This window comes from Tripterygium wilfordii, chromosome 3 (assembly GCF_013401445.1).
Source record: "Tripterygium wilfordii isolate XIE 37 chromosome 3, ASM1340144v1, whole genome shotgun sequence".
Taxonomy (NCBI): Eukaryota; Viridiplantae; Streptophyta; class Magnoliopsida; order Celastrales; family Celastraceae; genus Tripterygium; species Tripterygium wilfordii.
The window spans coordinates 9,871,375-9,891,170 of NC_052234.1; the positions used below are offsets into that span (position 1 = coordinate 9,871,375).

The 19,796-nt window shown below is 34.5% G+C and overlaps 2 protein-coding genes and 1 non-coding gene across 5 annotated transcripts; 2 read left to right on the top strand and 1 right to left on the bottom strand.

Moving 5' to 3' along the window:
- Window positions 1-8,373: 8,373 nt before the first annotated feature.
- Window positions 8,374-9,416, top strand: LOC119984461 (calmodulin-binding protein 25). The gene has a single exon (XM_038828421.1). It carries the CDS (start codon window positions 8,524-8,526, stop codon window positions 9,250-9,252), a length of 729 nt encoding a protein of 242 aa, XP_038684349.1. The 5' UTR covers window positions 8,374-8,523; the 3' UTR covers window positions 9,253-9,416.
- A 4,414-nt stretch (window positions 9,417-13,830) lies between these two features.
- LOC119988661 (protein sym-1) lies at window positions 13,831-18,498 on the bottom strand. 3 transcript variants are annotated; one of them, XM_038833794.1, is made up of 9 exons: window positions 18,001-18,498; window positions 16,414-16,501; window positions 15,758-15,852; window positions 15,187-15,259; window positions 14,995-15,087; window positions 14,763-14,849; window positions 14,320-14,400; window positions 14,053-14,076; window positions 13,831-14,011 (listed from the first exon to the last, which is right to left on the bottom strand). In XM_038833794.1, exons 1-7 carry the CDS (start codon window positions 18,411-18,413, stop codon window positions 14,320-14,322), a joined length of 930 nt encoding a protein of 309 aa, XP_038689722.1. In that variant the 5' UTR covers window positions 18,414-18,498; the 3' UTR covers window positions 13,831-14,011; window positions 14,053-14,076. The 3 variants fall into 3 exon arrangements, with proteins under 3 accessions (XP_038689722.1, XP_038689715.1, XP_038689731.1); XM_038833787.1 differs by having other exon boundaries at window positions 13,831-14,076; XM_038833803.1 differs by lacking the exons at window positions 13,831-14,011; window positions 14,053-14,076 and adding an exon at window positions 14,189-14,234.
- An 87-nt stretch (window positions 18,499-18,585) lies between these two features.
- On the top strand, window positions 18,586-18,657 carry TRNAD-GUC. The gene has a single exon. It is a non-coding gene; the product is annotated as a tRNA-Asp (tRNA).
- The last annotated feature ends 1,139 nt before the right edge of the window (window positions 18,658-19,796 follow it).

Here is a 19,796-nt window from a genome sequence, read left to right on the forward strand (position 1 = left end):
TGAATATTCTTCATTATATTTTGAATATTCGTTTAGTTTATGATCATATATTCAAAACAAATGCGATCATAACTTTTTTTATTTTGATGGATTTAAAATTAATGTATTGTCCTAATTGTTACAAATTCCGTTGAGTAGTTCCTACGACTTAGCCTTTTTCCTAATTCGTGATCAACTTATATTTGAATTTTACAAATATTACTCAACTTTTTGACTTTGGAATGTGGATAGGTGGATAAGATGGGAGGGGCTCCACTTTTAACTCCAATTACCATCAAAAAATCATGTTAAATCATTTTTTTTTGAAAATAACATATTAGAATTTATGAGTTAAGAATTAGTGTTTGGGGTTTAAAGTTTAGGTTTAAAATTTATCTTTTAGGACTTAATTTTTTGTGTTTAAGGTTTATGGTTGAGTACATATGATTTAGAATTTAGATTTTAGTTTTTTTTCAAAATCTACTATATTATAACATTATGAACACCACGACACTCAATCACACATTTTATTTCATGATTTAACATAGTTTTGGAAGAGAAATGAAGTCAAAATTAGAGTTAGGAATTGGTGTCACTCCCATCCTAGGTGGATCATGCACTTTTAATTCTTGCATTTGTATGTTAGGGATTGATGAAGCCTGGGTATGCTAATTTGATTTCCCATTTTTCCTCTTTTTTTTTTTTTGTTTTGTTTTATCAATGTCAATTAGTTCTTATTTTTGCTCTTCTTTTAAGTTTTTGAACAGGGGCATATCATATTTTAACTTGACATTGGACTTGGGGTTCTTGACAAAATGCTAGAAAATACATATTCTATAAGCCCAAGTTCATGTTTTATGCTTCATATTTATCCAAATGTATTGCATATGAAAAAGCCAAAAAGTAGTAGATATGTTAGCAGAATGTTGGACAATTTTAGTAGCAGATATACTGCATGAATGTTTATGTTTTGTTTCTTTTCCCCAAAATTTTATGTTAGGTGTTTAAGAAAACTATATAGCCATAATCCAATACGTATTTAATAATAACTTCTTAAATCAATATTCTACGACAAACATAATTATGCATACACCTTTCTAAAACTCATTTTGTGCTGGTTCTTTTATGATCAATCATTTTAATGAAATTATAATTTTTTTTGTCGTTCGTGCATCGCACGAGTCCAATTACTAGTTAATTAATTATATACGTAGTTACTGTATACATACATAAAAATTAATATATTTGTATATACTAAAAAGAATATAATAACCTTTTTGCGACTGAGAAACCACACAACTTTGCATGTCTTTCGAACAGCAGAGTGGGCATAAATCTCAGACAGTCGAATAGCCTGCACCACGCTGACAATAGATAAGATTGAGTCGAAGTACAATAGTCCATGAAGGAGAAATAAGGTTCCTAATCCATGATCTCTTAAAATGGAAGTCCACGAAACCAAAAAAACATCAGGGAAATACCCCATGCCTCAGTTGGTTTAAACTTCCGACCTTAACGTCATCAGTCTAAAGTTTAAAAATATAACCAACTGAGTTATTGTTACGTATAATAATATTTGCTATGTATATCTCCATCATAGTACTAGCATGGCCTAGAGAACTACATTTACTAACCAAGCTCATAAATTAAAACAAATTGACTCCGACTTCAAGTCTTCAAAGAAGCTATGGGTCAATATATTAATGTAGTATTGTATTGTAAAATACAAGGAAGTTTCCAATCAAATCAATGAAGTTGGATAAGGAAATATCTCCATTAGATCAAAAAAAAAAAAGAAATATTATGGTTTATGACCACTCAAATCATCCACGAGAACACGAAATAGCCAAATAGGCCCACAAAGTGTCTTAGTTAAGGGAATCATGATGCCATGATAATTAAAGTCCCCCCCCAAGGAAAAGGTCTATCACGGATGGAAGCCACCCCACACCCTACCCTACATGCATGTTCTAATCACCCCCATCACGACTTTGCAATCTTGGTAATTTTCTTATTAAATTTTGACTGCAAAACTGGCCTTTCAGGGTGTCTCACTATAACTAATTCATAATCTAGGCAGGATGATCAATAAGAAATCATTAAGTATCACTCAAGATGGTAAAAGATATAGAAGTTGATGGTTTGTTATGGTAAATTTTGTAGGTTGACAATATTTACCCATTAACTATTTTAGGCTAGCAATTTTTTGCTGATAACAAAATAGAAGGTCTAGCAATAACGACTATATACTCTCTTTTTTCAAGGATAATACCTTCATGCTATGCGTTGGGTTTTAACCAAATTAACTCTGTCGTCAAATGAAAAATTTATATATGCGCGGATCTAATGACTTAAGTTTAAACCTATATTGAATGTCAAAAAGATAAACTCGTATGATATTATTCTCGATTACTAAAAAAAAAAGTAAAATGATCTAAGGTATTGTACGGAGACAACTTACACACACAAATTTGAAATGGTCATTAATGGAACAAAATCCTTTCAAAAAATTTTCAAAAAACATGATACATGTAGAAAATCCCACGATGGCACAAACCCAAGCCCAACCTCCCCACCTTCTCAGCCCTTTGGGCCGTGGCAGTTCTCAGCCAGTCCATTTGGAAAATGCTAGACAAAGGTTTGAAGCCTTGGGCTAGCTTATATGCTAGACACCAAATCCCTCAACAACCGATGTGGGATAATAAATCCTAACAATACAAAATCTTTTAATCAAGTTTGAATGGTAGATGGGGAAATTTATTTATTCTATACTTGATGATAATCACAACAATAGATCCATTGCTTGCAAGTAACTATCAGCTGATCTCTTCAACATTTGGGACCGCAATAAACAGGATTCATTGATGTGTCAACTCTACGTTGTGCCAAATATATACCAAAAAAAAAAATGGTTGGTGGAGCATTGCCACCCCAAAATTAAAACAGACCGCAAGCATTGATTGAGAGAGGGGGGAAGGGAATCACATCCTAGTCTAACAAACTTGGACACATACATACGAATGTTACAGCAAGTCCAAACGAGGAACAACACACAAGCCATACGTGGCGTGTGTGTGTGCACCACGAGGGAACGATAAGATAGCACAACAAGACGATCAACGTTCGAAAGCAAAGTGTTATTTTAATTCCGTGTTTGGATGGGTTACTCTAATTTTTGGCTCCATTATCAAGTCAATGCCTGTCCCACAAAGATTTTTGTTTTCTATCATAATCTTGGATTAATTATGCATTTTACTTACTTCTTCTAGTTGCTACTTGGCACTCGCATTAACCCTAAAAAAAGTGTTAACTTTAATAAAATTATTAATAAAGTCATATGTGCAAGGTCTATAGTACTCTGTAGTGTAAAATTGTATGAGAATATTTCTTAATTTTACCATAACGTGGCTAAGTTACCACATGGTGAAAATATTTTGGTAAATCAAAAAATTTCAACATCGTGAATTAAATTTAAAATTTTTGGTTAAAATAATTCATCCCGAACCAATTCAACCATATCAATATATGATCATAAAAAAGACAAATATTTGGACCACTGAGTCTTTGTTATTTTTATAAACAAGTGAGATTCAAAATAGTTGATTTCCATTTGTTATTTCATTTTTCAATACTCTTAAAAAGTGTACACATATCAACGAAAGGTGGCTCGGTTGATAAATGTGTGTTCAATATTCGATTCCAATGAGAAGTATATTTCTCCGAGGTAATTTTAAAAAAAAATGGTACACATTTTTAAGTCCATATTTGAAAATTCTAGGGTGGTTATATATATATATATATTTTTGAAAGACTCACAGGCCACACACACGCTAAGTCATGTCCGAGGGGTATGAAGGTCACCACAGCGGATGAAAAACAACCCAAATCCCAAACCCCTGATGAGAATAGAACCCTGGACCTCAAGATCCTGGGCAGACAACTTTACCAACCAGGCTACCTCCTATTCTCGGATGGTTATATATTCATAGCTTAACCGTTAAATGAGAACTAATTTTAACTCCAATTACATAAATTATGATTATAAATTTTGTAATATACTACAGACGCCGTTAAAAAGATGGTTAAAGAGAAGCCGAGCGGAGCCAGAAAGGGATGGCTTGGCGTAGTTGTGCAAATAAGTCGTTAAAGGAATAATAAATAAACCGGAGCAGGGATTTCGGTGTAAGCATCAAACTATCAAGTCCATGTCAAATCCGACAGTCTATGTAATCTCTTTATTTTGAAATGATTTGAATCTCTCCCATAATTTAAACAAAAAGTTTCACTTTGCACGTCACCGTTTCGTCACGCCACGTTATCTATTTGCGTCACCGCTGGCGCACTTTAACGACTCCTTCTTCTTCATATGTAGTTATCTATTTGATCCAATTTTTATTTTATTTTTTGGGAGGGGGTCCTTGGGGCGCTGCTGTCACCATTTTTTTAGGACTATTTATAATAGTATAATTATTTAAAATGATATTATTAATGAACCTAAGTAAATATAGACAATTTAATTAGCAATATTACAGGCGCACCATTAATCAAACACCAGCCTAACCACTTAATTGAATTTATACATCTTCTTAAATATTTGGATCGTAAAATATTATGGACATTCTTACTTGATCGAGAGTTACTACTGAATAACATTTGAGGGTTAGTCTAAGAACAAAAACCCATACATTTGACTCATGATACACTAGGGTTTAATAGGTACATATAAATACGCCTAATTTATATTTAAGGACTTAAACGTAAGGTATATTTGAGCCCAAATTTTAGTGTGTAAGAGCATCCACAATGGTGTTATATTTAACATTGTTAACAATATTTTTTGGATAAATATAGTGCTATACTCTCACAATGGATATAATGGAGTGTATTTCAAGTACTTGAAATGTTACTTTTTTGATAAATATAGCGCTACATGCACACAATGGGTGAAAAATGATACTTGAAAATTTAGTTGTGGAAAAATGATACTTGAGAGTTAGAGTATATATATAGTTGATGAATAGTGAAGAGAGAGATGATGAAAATGAAGAGAAATGTGATGAAAATGAAGAAAGAGAAGATTAAAAGGAAGAGAGAGGTGATGAAAAGAAAGAGAGATAAGATGAAAAGGAAGAGAGAGATGATGAAAAGGAAGAGAGAGAAAATAGAGAAAATGAGTAGAGTGTTGAAATTTATGGAGTGTTGATGAATAGTATTTATTATGAGATCCACTCATCCAATTAAATTATGCCACATAGGAGAGAGGAGAAGAAAGAGAATAATTTTGAAGTGTTGTATTATATTATACTATTGTGGATGCTCTAACTAGGCCTTATATTAAGATAAGCTTATAGCATAAATAATATTAAGAGTTTAAAGAAGTATATTTTTTGAAAAAATAGTAAAACCTGCACTGGGTTGCACTCCCTCCGCCCCTGGGAGAATCTTTATGGTACAAAACAGTAAAGATTCGAAAGCACTTGAGTTCGTTTATCACTGGTATTACTATCCTTATGGCCACACTTGCGTTGAGTAAACTTATCTGTCATCAGGTGATAAACTTTATGTAAATGTGTTGACGCGAATTTAGGCCCATATTGAATTTTCAATTTTAGTTCGTCATCAAATGAGAAATTTACGTACGCGTGTTTGACTTGAATTTTAGAATCATATTGAATATTGAAAAGACAAGTATAGTTCCAGGTTAATAAAAAAAACTTATATCACCTCTAAAAACTCTCTACCTCTCTCAATCGTACAAAATATGTGTGGAACAAGTGTATGGAACCCCTTTAGTCCACCGGTATTTATAGGAGACTAGGTAGGATTTGATAAGGACGTAACCACTAGGTTCTTCATGGAGTAAAACAACTCCTTATCATGGTTATTCTCTCTCTTTAGATACTAAAGAAGTCTTAACTCATCCTTATCTTAGAAAGTTAAAACTTTCATTTGTATGCAACTATATCACTTAGTTGAGCTAATGGGCTTGGGCTGGTTCTAACCCGTCTTGGCGACCCAATCCAACTACAAGTCCAACATTGAGAAAAAGGATTATAGTTAAATAAAGGAAGATAAACTAAAACCTAATCTCATGAAGTCACATATAGTCAAATAACATTTGATGTTTGTGAAGGAAAGCATCCACAAACCACAATGGATACTTGAAATCTTGTTTATCAAGAGCACTTGAAACTAATGGCATCCACAATAGCTCCTCTTAACAAATTATCTAAAATACAATAAAATGAGTCATTTTACAATTTTACTAAATCACAATTCAACAATACTCCATAGTAGCTCCTCTAAAACATCATTTATAACTTAAAATATTTATTTCTCCAATCAATTTTAAAATCTTTTATGTTTAATTTTTATCGATTACATTATACAATAACAAATATATTTTTAACAATATCATTTTTTAAACAAAATAATATATAAAATAAAGATAAAAAAGTATTAAATAGATATTTCACTAGATATTTTATTTTTAAATATTAAACTATTAGATATATATTTCATAAGATATTTTATTTTTTAAATATTACAAATATTAGATATATATTTCATTAGATATATATTTCATAAGATTTTTATTTTTTAAATATTAAAAATATTAGATATATATTTCACAAGATATTTTATTTTTTAAATATTATATATATTATATATATTTCACAATATCATATGTTCTTATTATTTTAATATAAAAATTGTGAAAATGCAATGTTGTTTACACTTAATTATCAATAAGATTATTATTTTATTTGAAAGAAACTTATTGTTTTAAGGTTTATGTTAAATAGAAAATACAAATATATAACAATAAATGTTGTTTATAATTAAATAAATTTAGGTCCAATAAAAGTAAAAAAATTGGATAGAATAAGGTTCGGCAAGTACTCATATCATTTAATATTAAAAAACCGCCTGTCAAAAGAGTTTAATATTAAAAAATTGCTTACAAGAGCTACAGTGCTCCTCTACCTTTAGCGGAGCACTGTAGCACAATGGGAAAAAAGTGGGCCCGCTCCTGTAATATAGAGGGACTATTGTGGCTGCTTTTGTTGAAATTATTGATGTTTGATCCTGTAAAATAGGATACAGGATCAATATACAAGAGTTATTGTGGATGCACTAATCTCTACAATGAGTAAAAATTCACACTTGAAATTTACTTTAAATTTAGAGGATTCTTGATATATCAAGAGTGAATTAAGAGTCAAATGTGGACCCATACAACCACACAAATTTTGACACCTTGCAATATCCCCTCACTTTTTCTCTTTCCTTTCCTCAATGGACTTATGCACCAAACATAGAAGAGAGTGAAGGCGAAGGATTTGAGAGTGGTTAAGATGGTTTGGCATTGTGAGTGTGCACTTGATAATATCCATAAAAAACCACTAGTTTTGGAGAAATATGGAGTGTGAGACACGAGAGCTTCCATTGGAGTTGATAGCAAGAGAGGGATTTTATTTTATAAAAAAAAAAATGAAATGGTTATAATGATCAGAATAGATGGAGCCCACACGTTTTACGACATTGTGGCCCATCACCTGCAGCCACGTGAACGGCAACAATTCGATTACCCAAGATTCTGCATCGATTACACCAAAATATAATCCGACGGACCCTATTTAACTATTTATATTAGATGATTAAAAGAGACAATAATATGTTAAGCCGAATCACATTACTTGTAAAGTATAAATAGTATATATAGAGAAATGATTGATCAACTAACAAATCTCTCATTACATTAATAATGCATAAATTAGAGCCTCACTAATCAAATCTCAAAGAAATCTACACACACACAAGTAATCAATCAAATGCCAATAATATTACTGGATTGGTAATTCAAATAAAAGCCCCGCCGATCAAATCCATTTTGAAATTCGAATCACTTTTCCATGAATGGACACAATTTTGAATTCTCACCAATTGAAAAATAAATAAATAACTATATATCTACGACAAATATCCATAGACTCACATGCCTACTCATTTGCCAGATCATACAATTTTTTTTTAAAAAAAAATGTTGTTATTTTCTTTTATTTAAAAATGGAGAAAAAAAAAAAGTATTGGGGAGCGAGATAACGCGTACGTAAAAGTGTAGAACGACGCCGAACGACGCGGCTTGACTGTGACTGTGAAAGCCGCACTAACTAACGATCGTTACACTATTAGTACACTCCAAACATTCAAATACATACAGCAACCACTAAACCATGGTTAGTTTTTGTAATTATACATACATACACCTCATTGTCCGTACAGTCTTAGGTGACGCGTGTCCCCCAAACAACGCGGTTTCTTCCTCTCCACGCCCCCCTATTTAACTTCATCTTCAACCTTCACTTCTTCTCTCCCAATCGTCTCCCTCACTCCAATCCCAATCCCAATCCCAATCCCAATCCCAATCCATTCAAAGGGACACTCAAGAGTCTTTCTCCTGTACACTCTCCGTAGACTTGAGTGAATGCATTAACTGAACAATTTCTTTTAATCTTCTTCTTGTTACTTCATTTCTGTGTTATGGCTTCGTCGGAGAACTTGGCGAGTCTTGACCCATGGTTGTCCCGTACAAATTTTGCAGACTCTTGGTTTTTGGAGGCGTTTGCTCGCGAGACGGAGACTATGACGAAGGCGCTGCAGAAATCCATGTCTGATGATACGAATACGAGTAACAACTCTGCTACGCTCACTTCTGATTCGATATCGCAGTTCTTTGGGAGCGTGATGAAGCCCGATGTAACGGCGCCGGCCACACCGACTGCGTCGAATGTTTCTGGCTCTGAGCCGGAAGCGGCGCCGAAACGGCAGAGGAGCGTGATCCCGGTGTCGGGCTCTGGGACGAAGGCTACGAAGCGGAAATCTCGCGCTTCGAAGCGGTCTCAGACGACGTTTATAACTGCGGATCCGGCGAATTTCAGGCAGATGGTGCAACAGGTGACGGGAGTGAGATTCGGGGGCTCACACATGGCGATGGCGCCGGTACTGAAGCCGGAGCCACAGAGAATCAGTGGCCGGTTAGTAGGGAACGGTGGGTGTTTGCCTACGCTTGACACGTCGGCGTTCTTGTTGGAGCGACATCAGCAGCAGGTTGCAGTTGGGCCCACAGCTGGGATCGGCCCTGTTATTGGTTCCGGCCCACTGTCTTATGGGCCCATAATGGGATTAGCTGACGGAGGCGGTGGTGCTGCTTCGTTAGAATTCGACACTTTCCCGAGCTTTCCTACTCTAGAATCCTGGAAAGTCATGTGATATTTTGATCCATCTGTTCTCTCTTTCTCTATTTTCAGTCGTACTACGTAGTAATGGGTAGTGAGGGATGATGTGGCTGATCTGTTTATATTTTTGGGAAGCCCTTTGTATGGTTAGTTCTTTTTGTTTAATATATATATATATATAGCAACTTTGTAATCTCATTTGGTATTGGTGTAATCTTTTTGATGTTTTTGGGTAAAATTAACTTTTTCAATCCATCTAATGTTCATGCATACTGTTAAAGTTTTTGAAGTATTTGCTGTCACCATGAAAACAAGATTGCGATTGTTGTGAATTTTTGGTGAATGTGACAACATCTAAGCTGTCAAATGTGGGGAAAATGCCTTTTCTTGGTGATTAAGCACAACCAAATTGTATATATGCATAGAGACGATAACATCAATTCATGACAAGCAAAAGTCCTTGTAATCTTCTAGCCCAGCAAACGTGAAATGGTCCTTTATTATTATTGAATATTGAATATTGACAGTAAGAGAAGCTTAACGTATACTCTCACCAATGGTAACATTAGGATGGGGTGGTCCTGCAGTTTTAATACAGACGTTCATTCTATTTATTTTTTTTAGTGTGTGGGATCTACACATTTTTTTGAATTTGATAACGAGACTGAAGATACATTTTTGTTCAAGAATTAATTCTTATTGGACCTGTCCATATCCAATTCATCATCCGGAAATCTATCACATCCCAGATTTGATAAAAATATGATGAATTGACACGGTATTTTGTAAATACGTAATGACCTTCAACATATTAACTATTTATTTATTTATTTTCTGATCGCCTAAAAGGGACAAAATAAACATCTTATTCTTTTATCAAGACTGAACATATGTGATTAAAACTCTAAGACAAATGCTAAGGCACTTAACCCTAGTTTAGAGTCCAAAAGGTCGTATACAAAAACCATAAAATGTGACTTCAAAGAAAGAGGGCACTTCAGTGAATGCGACAGGGCTCAGTCCCGCGTGAACACCTTTTTTATTTATTTTTTCATTTGTCATGCTTTGTTTTTTTTTTTTTGGTCCTAATGATTTATATGAACGAGAATTATTTATGAAGTATAACAATAGATTCAATGGACAATTGGGAATTAATTTATAAAATCGCATTATTCATTTTCAAATCATTCGTTTAGGCCCCCTAAAATCTCTATAAATGATGTGGAGTTATCGCATATCAATATGCAAGCACCTATTTTAAGCTTTAAAACAAGATGTAAAAATATTACATAAAAGGAGTGCCTAGTACTACTCTCTTTTTTCATGTCATGAGACTTCAACCGCTACTGTTTGAGTGTGTGTACTAAATAAATCATAATAGCCAGGAAACCACGTGTAGCAGACAAACACATGATAATTTAATGTACGGACATGGGTGAAGCCAGGACATTATATGAGAGGGGTCACCTGAGATGGATAAAATTAAGCGTGCGTCAGAGGGCAATGTTTCCATAATTTTTTTGGATTATTTATTAATTATGCTTATTCGTTAAGCAATGGCTTCTGCATATAATTAATTAATTTATCACATATTTTAGGTGGAGTTCATCTCGTGACTTGATTTCAATACATTTATCTTCATGAACAAATTGACATTAAACAATATATAATTAATTAATATAGTGCTAGTGTTTTACTCAAGTCAAAAAGTTAATAAACAAATAGTCCTCGAGCGAATGTGTTAGGTGACAACACAAGCTGACTTGGGTCATTTTTATTTCTATAAATTATGCTTTTACTAACCCAATAAAATAAAATAAAAATGATAATTTGTGTTGAAATGGGTGCCCTATTGAATACGATATATATAATAAAAAATTATTAATAATAAAAATAATACTCTTGTCCTAATTTGAAAATGTTGTTTTCCATAACCCAAATTGTTTGCTATTTTGCTTAAAGACAAGGAGTTGACAAGATCAAAAGTAGTTAATATTTATGGCTAAAAGGATGAACACGTAAATGGTTAAATCATATGACCATATGGTCTTGCGAGATAGGTGGTATGGATTTGGCTGTTTTGGTGTCACATTCATTGTGATAGTGATCCCTATAACACCAAATTATTTTACACCCGAGCCATTAATTGGAGTGATACTGATTATGTGTATTATTCTAGTGATTAGGATTCGAATCTTTCTCTCGTTTTGAAAAAAAAAACATCTAATTATTTTTTTAGTGCTTATTTTAAGAAATATTATTTTTATATATGTGTTTGGTGAGGAGGCATGTTGGTGCCAACTTAATTAGTTACTTAAAACTTGCATAAATATTTATGTAAAATTAATTAATTAATTAATGTTATCAAACAAAGAACCCAAGTATGTCGCAATAATTTAGACAATGAGGGGGGAGTTAGGTTTCTTGTGAAACACCCTTAAAAAACAAATACTTTTTATATTACAAGAATTGATGGGACTAAAAGATGACGAATGCCCAAACGTAAGCAATTTTTGATTTTATTTTTTTGTTGCAGTTTATGATTTTGGAATTAATTTAGTAATTTCTAGGGCCATAAATGTCAGATTTTGAGAATCACGAATAGTTCCGATGACACTCATGTGTGTGATATTTCATATTTCATAAATGTCTCGAGTTCGAGTCTCCCTCATCCCCTTTCCCGTAATCAAAAGAAATGTAAGATTTATATCTTATGTTATTTTTAAGCACGATATATTCCAGAGCATCTATTTGACCTATTTCAATTGACAGAAAACAAAAACATATTATAAAAAACTTTCATTTGTGAAAATAGATTGATGGATTGGTTTGTATAAATTGCTTACAAAAAACCCAAAATCTTGTAATTTTGCATTCATACAGTTAAAATTGGAATAAAAGAGAAGAAAATTGGACAAAAGAAATATATATATATATATATAAAAAAAAAAAAACTCTAGTGAAGGAGCGAGCATATATGGGCATTTTAGGAAGTCAAGAATGGTGGGCTAGGCGGAATTGCGTCCAAGATTTGATTACAACGAAGCGTATTTTTTGGTGACTGTCTGCATGTAGACTCCAGCTTTTTTATGGGGGCTGTCTAAGATTTACATTCACTCAACTATACCAAATATATTTTGGGCCAGGTGACTTTCACCCAAACAAAAAATCAAGATTGGTGGGCTAATCTGTACTTTGGTTGTACAGTATTGTCCTTTTCTTATGGACTGACTGTGACTTGCATCTACCTCCACACAACTCATGCATCAAGTCTTCACCGTCCGATTAATATATCTCCTGTTGACTTCTTCCTATATGGGGGAACTGGTAAAGGTCAAGATATTTTTATGCAATCTATAATGTATCTTAATGAATACTGTACTTTTTACTCTAAATAGATAAATTAAATTTGTGAAACAAATATTCTCTTCTCAACAAAACTATATATATTTTTCTTTGACAATATGGGTTTGTTTAAAATTTTGTCGACTTGAGGTTACATAGAGAAGATTCCCATAGCAATGAACACTTCTATTAGTGTATGTAGGTGGCCAGTTTGATAGATTTTTTTTATGTCTATTATGGGTTTTTTAACATTAATTTGGTCATTACACTTAAAAAAATGCTGAAATAATCAAAACCATATCTATATTGATTAGCCGAAATGTCAAATTAAAAATATTTGGAATAAATAAATATAAAGAACATAAATTTATAAGCTCAATGGTTCAAAACAATTATCAATAATTAATAGAGAAAGGCAAATAACTCGTCATCAATCAAACGATTAGGAGAGAGTTTTCGTTTTTATGTATTCATATGACATGCGTGATTTGTGAACTATTAATTAATCTATTATGGTGAAAATATTGGTTTTGATTTCGAATTTTTATTAAAAAATAATAAAACAATGAATAAGTATAACTTAACTCTCAAAAATGTGAATCGTGAGTAACTCAAATTATACTCATGTGTGACATTTCATAGAGATCTTGAGTTCGATACTCTTCCGTCTTCATCTTCTTCGGCCTTCCCGGCTTCCCCTTCTCTTATATTTAGAAAAAGGAAAAAAAGACTCAAACATAAATTATTAAGAATGGAAGAGAGAGTGCATTGATTAGAACGAAGCACGGGGAGAGAATAGTGGGGGAGGTTGTTGACCTAAGACTATGAGGTTCTTTATGGGGAAGGGAGAGGGACCCACAAAGATAGCTGACGTGTTCGATGACTTGTCAGTCATTGTCAAAACTATTTTTTTACTTTATTTTTTTGTAACGGTGGGGTTTTGTCCTTTTCTCATCTTTGAAGTCATGCTTCCATTCACATATCGTCATGATCCTCACCAATTATTTTGCAATGGAGAAGTCATTAATGTTGCATGTAATTATGAAATCAACCTAAAGTGTAGCCGTGTAGGTGTCCAAGGTCGGTTTCGATCAATTCGGTCAATTTTTTCTGCATAAATTTTCAATCAATTATTGACAATTTGATCAATTTTTTGATCGATTTTCCTTAATGTACATTTTGTCAATTCGATTAAACACAATTTTTTTTACATCACTACTCAATGGCAACTCCGTCGAACCTCCCATGCATGTAATAGATTACTTGATTTGACATGGAAACGAAGAAGAAACTATTTCAATATTAATTCAACAGATCATAGTCAATTAGTCATAAACAGTTCTGGGCTCATCAATATGGGCCATGCCCAGATTGAAACAGTTCCGGGCTCATCTACATGGGCCGGACAAAAATTGAAACAATTCTGGGCTCATCTATATGGGCCGGACCAAAATTGAAACAGTTCTGTGCTCATCTATATGGGCCGGACCAAAATTGAGCTGACGGCATCAACCTGCATTCACCACCTCGAACAAATCACACAACATGCAATGGATGGAGAATATGAGTGTCTATATTTACTGAAGAGCTTACGGACTAAACATGAAAACTATGGTGGCTTTTGCTGCTTGATCTATTTTACCAGGCGCGAGAAAAAAAGGATGTAACTGCCTGACAAATACGGAATCACTATGAAACACCAACATATATAACGCACAGAAGACAACAAGCCAGCTTTGCAGAAATTAGAACTTGCCTATTTTGGTAGAACCTCTTTGTGAGCTTTGAATGAGAGAATCACATTCCAAATTATAGCGATAAAATTGGCACCAAGGACCTGAAATCAGTCAACACAAAAACCTTGGCAATTAAATAAATTGTAATAAATAACGATCAAGAAGTTTAAAAAAAGGAGGATAATATGAAAGGATGCAAACTACGATTAATTTCCCACAATAAGTTAGGAAGGGTGTCAAATTGATCCTATTCGTAGTTGATGCATCCAAGGCAAATTTTAGACAAATTAAGAAGAAACATTCAAGATTGGTATTTTCAGACTTCAAACCATCATAAGTCTCTTAGACGTCAAAGTCAGTATGAGGACCGTCCTCACTTGGTCATCATTTTTCAAACTTATACAACCAACAATGACAAACATAATGACCTTAAAAAAGCTCAAACACATTGTGCCAGTCAAACCTGAAATTGCTGTGGGACGAATAGGAAGTTCAGAAACTGGAAAGGTATCCACAGCTTCCAATTTGCAATAACAGAAGGAAACCATTCCTGCAAAACAAAATTTTAGCATAAAAAAAAAAATTATACTTAAAATAAAACAAACCATCTTTCCAATAAGATAACATATGTGATATGACAATAAAGCTAGAAGGAACAATCGCCCCCAATAAAGTTGGTATGCCCCTGATAGTACCTGTTTAAGCCTGGGTATGACTTCTGATGGCCTTCCCTCAAGTGTTACCAACGTGGCTAAGAAAAATCCAATGAATGATGGAGAAAAGAGAAACTGCAATTAAATTCATTGCATTTGAAGACAGTTGCATCAGTACCATGACCTGTATGGTTCATATAGATTGGAATGATTAAATGAAAGAAGTCAGTTCACCTGATCAAGAATGAGGCGCAAGAATGCTCCTGATGCTCCGGGCATTGTCACCAATTTACTCAAATACAAGTACCTAAGAGACACCAAGTTTCAATATGAAAAAAAAATTCAAAATGGTTTTCACCATACCATGTCTTTTCTTGAATAAAAAATAATCAAGGAGTCATGCAACATTGTCCAGCCTCCGACAGGTTCAAAAAAGAAATCATGAAATGCTGAGAGTACTCCACTTTGACAGAACCTTTTTTAGAAATTGGTGTAAATCTTGGTGCAGTAGAAAGGCATGCTTGAGAAGCACATAAACCAGAGAAAACAGTTTAAGGCAGAACAAATCATGAGACCAAAATTAGGAGCAGCACTGGTAATATCTATATTCCAGTGACCTAGCAATCTTCCATTCAATTTTTTTTTTTTAATATAGAGTTCATAAGACCCAGATTAGTAAAGAAAACACCCTTTCTTTCTTTATTGCAGACTAAGTTCCAAAGATATGCTTAACATTGGACAAAGATAAGGACAAAGTTTATATAAACATAAATCTAATATGGGAAAAAAAGCTTTGAAGCATTACCAGAAGTGCAATGTTGGTCCCACTAGCACCAGGCCCAAAAATGTAAACACGAATGTTCTTTTCAAGTCTAGCGATGGCACTTGCTCAATCACAAGCTGGGAAAAGTAATATTCAATTAGTACATTTATTTTCGACATTGTTCCACTGTAACATCAAAGGCATCCAAAAAAAAAGCAAATAAGTTTCTAAAAGACATCTATCCATTCTGGAGAATATGGCAGGCAATCACCTTTAGTCCGCCTTGCAATACTTTGTTGTAAGCAGTCAGAATCAATACACACAAAAACAAAACCACACAGTTCAACACCATGGCTGTTGAAAATTTGAGGTGCTACTATCTACAAACGCCTTATCAGTGCAATAATACCTTGAGAATAATATGCCAACAAAGGAGTTTGATAACAACAACTAAGCAGTAGAAGTAGCTCCCCACTATCAAACAAATAAATGGTCACCAATCAAACTAAAAAATTACCATCATCATCATCAGAGCCTTATGGAGTTATGACCCTTATCCCAAATTATATGGGGTCGGCCGTCAAAGTAAAATTTAAACGGGTAAAACTGAAAAAATATATTGAAGAAGTCTTGAGTTGGAAATAAAATGGAAAATAGAGATACACATCTAGGAGTATCTATAGCCCACAATAGTTCACCTGACATATTACGTCTCCCATCAAAGTCAGAAGTGCAGATGTTATAGCTTTCGTCAGAACAGGAAACTTTGCAAGCATGGCCATATACCTGTCACAAAATAAATGTCAAGTAAGAATAACAAAACAAGCCATTATGACTATGATTGTTTACGAATTTTTTTTGAGCAATTAACTTTAATACAATACAATAGTGGCTCTTGTCTCTAAGATTCCTTTTTGATTTAATTTAATAGAAACTGCTAAAGAAATATTTTTTAAGAGGGATAGAAGGCTATGTAGTGATTCCCCTGATAAACAAGAATTTTTTTCTTCTCAATTGGCCAGGAAAAGATCCTAAAATATGCCCTTCCAAAGAGGAACACCAATAAAAACAGTATGTTTTACAAACCACAAGCAAATACTCTGCATGAATGACATAAATATCACAGTGCATTTACAAAAACATACAAAATAGATAGAATCAGCAATTCAGCATACTTCTTCATAGACAGCACAATGACTGACATGTTTTCCACCAATTTATCAAGAAAAGATAGGTGTCAAGCCAATGAATAAGCCTGCAATTGATATTCAGTTTTGGTTTTGAACTAAAGCTTGAACAATATATTTTTTATAATAGCACACGAGAGGAGATCAGACAATACTTTTTTGGACAATATAGGTTACTAAAGAACAAGAAATGTGCACAAGATAATGCTATTGGAGAGACCTAGGGCCTTCAGCACCTTAGCTGAACGTGTGCCTTACAGCAAAACCACAACATCCTGATTGACTTGGATATATATCATGTGGAGCGGTAAGATGAGGGCATCCTTACCCCAGCCTAGCAGAGAGAATGTTTCTTTGGTTTGAACCAATGATGTTAAGTTGTAAATTGTAATAGAGCAACTTAACCAACCACTAAGGCTAACCCTAGCCAGTTACGTTAAGGCGAACAACAAAATTGATGGACATACCTCTAAGTGATGAAACCTCATAAATACCAAGAATACCAGAAAATAGGTTCTTATTTACTCTCTGACTTAACATATTTAAAATTCTTTATGATAAAATATAGAGATACGATCTTAGTTTCCAATAACCCTGTAAAGCAATACCTTACACACATACACACCCACTCAATCAGCGATTTCATTGGTAATACTACAAAGAAATCCAGAGGAAAAATTGGCATCAAGTGAGTGAAGGAGAATCCAACTTGGTCTGTCTGTTAATTAGTAATATAGTTCAATATGGAACTGGCACGACAGGAACAGTTTAAGGGTTAGGGTTTAGAGACAACAACTAACAGTTTAAGGGTTAGCCACTTAGCCATTAGGGTACAACAATGAACAGTCTTCATGCAACCTTAAGTAGAAACATCACGAAGGACCCAAGGCCTGCCAAAAAATTCAAGAAGGCAAGAGGAACACGAATAACAACAGCAACATCAAAAGCCAAAGTGGTAGAATAATGAGTACGCTTACAAAGTAAAACTCCAGTTCAGGCATTCTAGTGACTTACACTAGAAATTCAGATAACATTGGACAATGCAAATTATGCGTTCTCAAGTTTTAAAAAGAAACAAAGACAGTAGCACTACTTTACCAAGAGAGGAAAGACCAGTTATTTCCACCAGCAGCACCATCACCACCAGCAGCACCATCACCGCCACCACCGCCACTACCGGAATTTCCATCACCATAGCCACCATTTCCACCACCTTTTCCCGACCCACCCTCCGAAGCGGCCAAAACTCGAAAACGATCGAAACCCAGTTGCCCAAATTCCGTGTTGGAATGACTCAAATTCCTGAAACCAGCTCCATAACCAAAATTAAGAGGATGCAAATAAGACGAGCACGAAGAACAGGCCGTAAAACCAGTTATATGTAAGGTTTTTGCGGGAATTCGAGTCGGTAGAACATAGCCCCGAACAGGTCTACAAGTTGAGCTGAAGAAGCGACCGAAGATTGAGGAATTGCGGGTAAGTGTTGCAGGGTTTGCCAACATTCTTGCCATGAAGGAGGATAAGGAGTTCCGAGACCGAGAATAGGAAGAGAGTGCGGTTTTTGTTGAGGTTTGCTCAAGGTTTTGTGTTTGGCTTGTAGCTAGGAGCACATGGCAGTGAAGTCTGTCTTGCGGTTGTAAAGGGTAAGATACATTAATATAAGGGAGAAGCCCCAGCATCGAAGTCGTTGTAGTATAGTGGTGAGTATTCCCGCCTGTCACGCGGGTGACCCGGGTTCGATCCCCGGCAACGGCGTTTCTTGTTTTTTTTTTTTAAATTTAAACCGTTTCTGACACAAAGACAGTGCAAAACTAAACCGTTAGTGGACACGTGTCATTCATTTATGGTTCTTAGTTGCAAATTGATTCGCAAACGGACAATGTCTCTACTTGTCTCTGATCCCGATCGTTTATTTGATGAAAATCCTTATTGCTTGCAGGTCACCAACTGCGAGTTCTCTCCTTCAGCATTCAGCATTTCCGGTCAACCTCTCACTACTTTCTGGGACTTCTGCAATTATTCCTCTCGTTCATCTTCATTCCGAAGAAGCTGGCATTTTAAGGTAATTCAATTTAATCGCCAATCTGTTTTTGCATAAACTGAACGTTTAGAATCACTACGAGTCCACGATGTGTGTCTGTGAATGGTTTAGGTTTTTCTTCTCACAAATTCTCTCTCGCAAGCTGCGCAATCGTAGATAGAGATCTGGATTTACAAGTTAATTTGTCCGTGGCGAAATAGTTCCCTTGAAAATGAAATCATGTGATGTGTTTTTTTTGGTAATGTACGATTGGCTTGACTATATTTGGGTTGATATTATGGAAATTTGGTAGCCTTTGTTTTCAGCTTCAACTTTAGCTGAACTTTTTCATCAAGAGCTGCATGGATTCTGTGGGGTTAGTTTTCCACAAGCTTGGATGAATTCTGGTTTAAGCTAGCTAAAAGTAAAGCTAATGACCTGCCTAGGTCTTGAAGTGCTTTAGAGCTTAGGAGACTCTTACAACTGAACTGGAGAGTAATGAAACTGACCCTATTGACCCCCACCTAGCTCTAGCAGTGGTTTGTTTTGCTACTACTATTTGAATGTAATGCTTGCTTTGAAATGTGCCTCTGCATTGTGAGAAATTTGTTGAAGATCCCATATTCAATCAAGATCTCATTGGGTAAAGAGCATGCGAGATTGTACGAAAATGATGGGTGAAAACTGAAAATTGAAAGAGAGAAATGTGTAAGCAGTTATTGATGGCGCAATTTTAATGCACTGCTTGGTATGAATTTACATTGATACAAGTAAGTGTGTATATAAAACCTTAATAGCTACTGGATGCATTTCCAATTGCCGTGTTTGTGGACAAGGATATAGTTATATTTGTTTTAAAACCACAATTACTTGA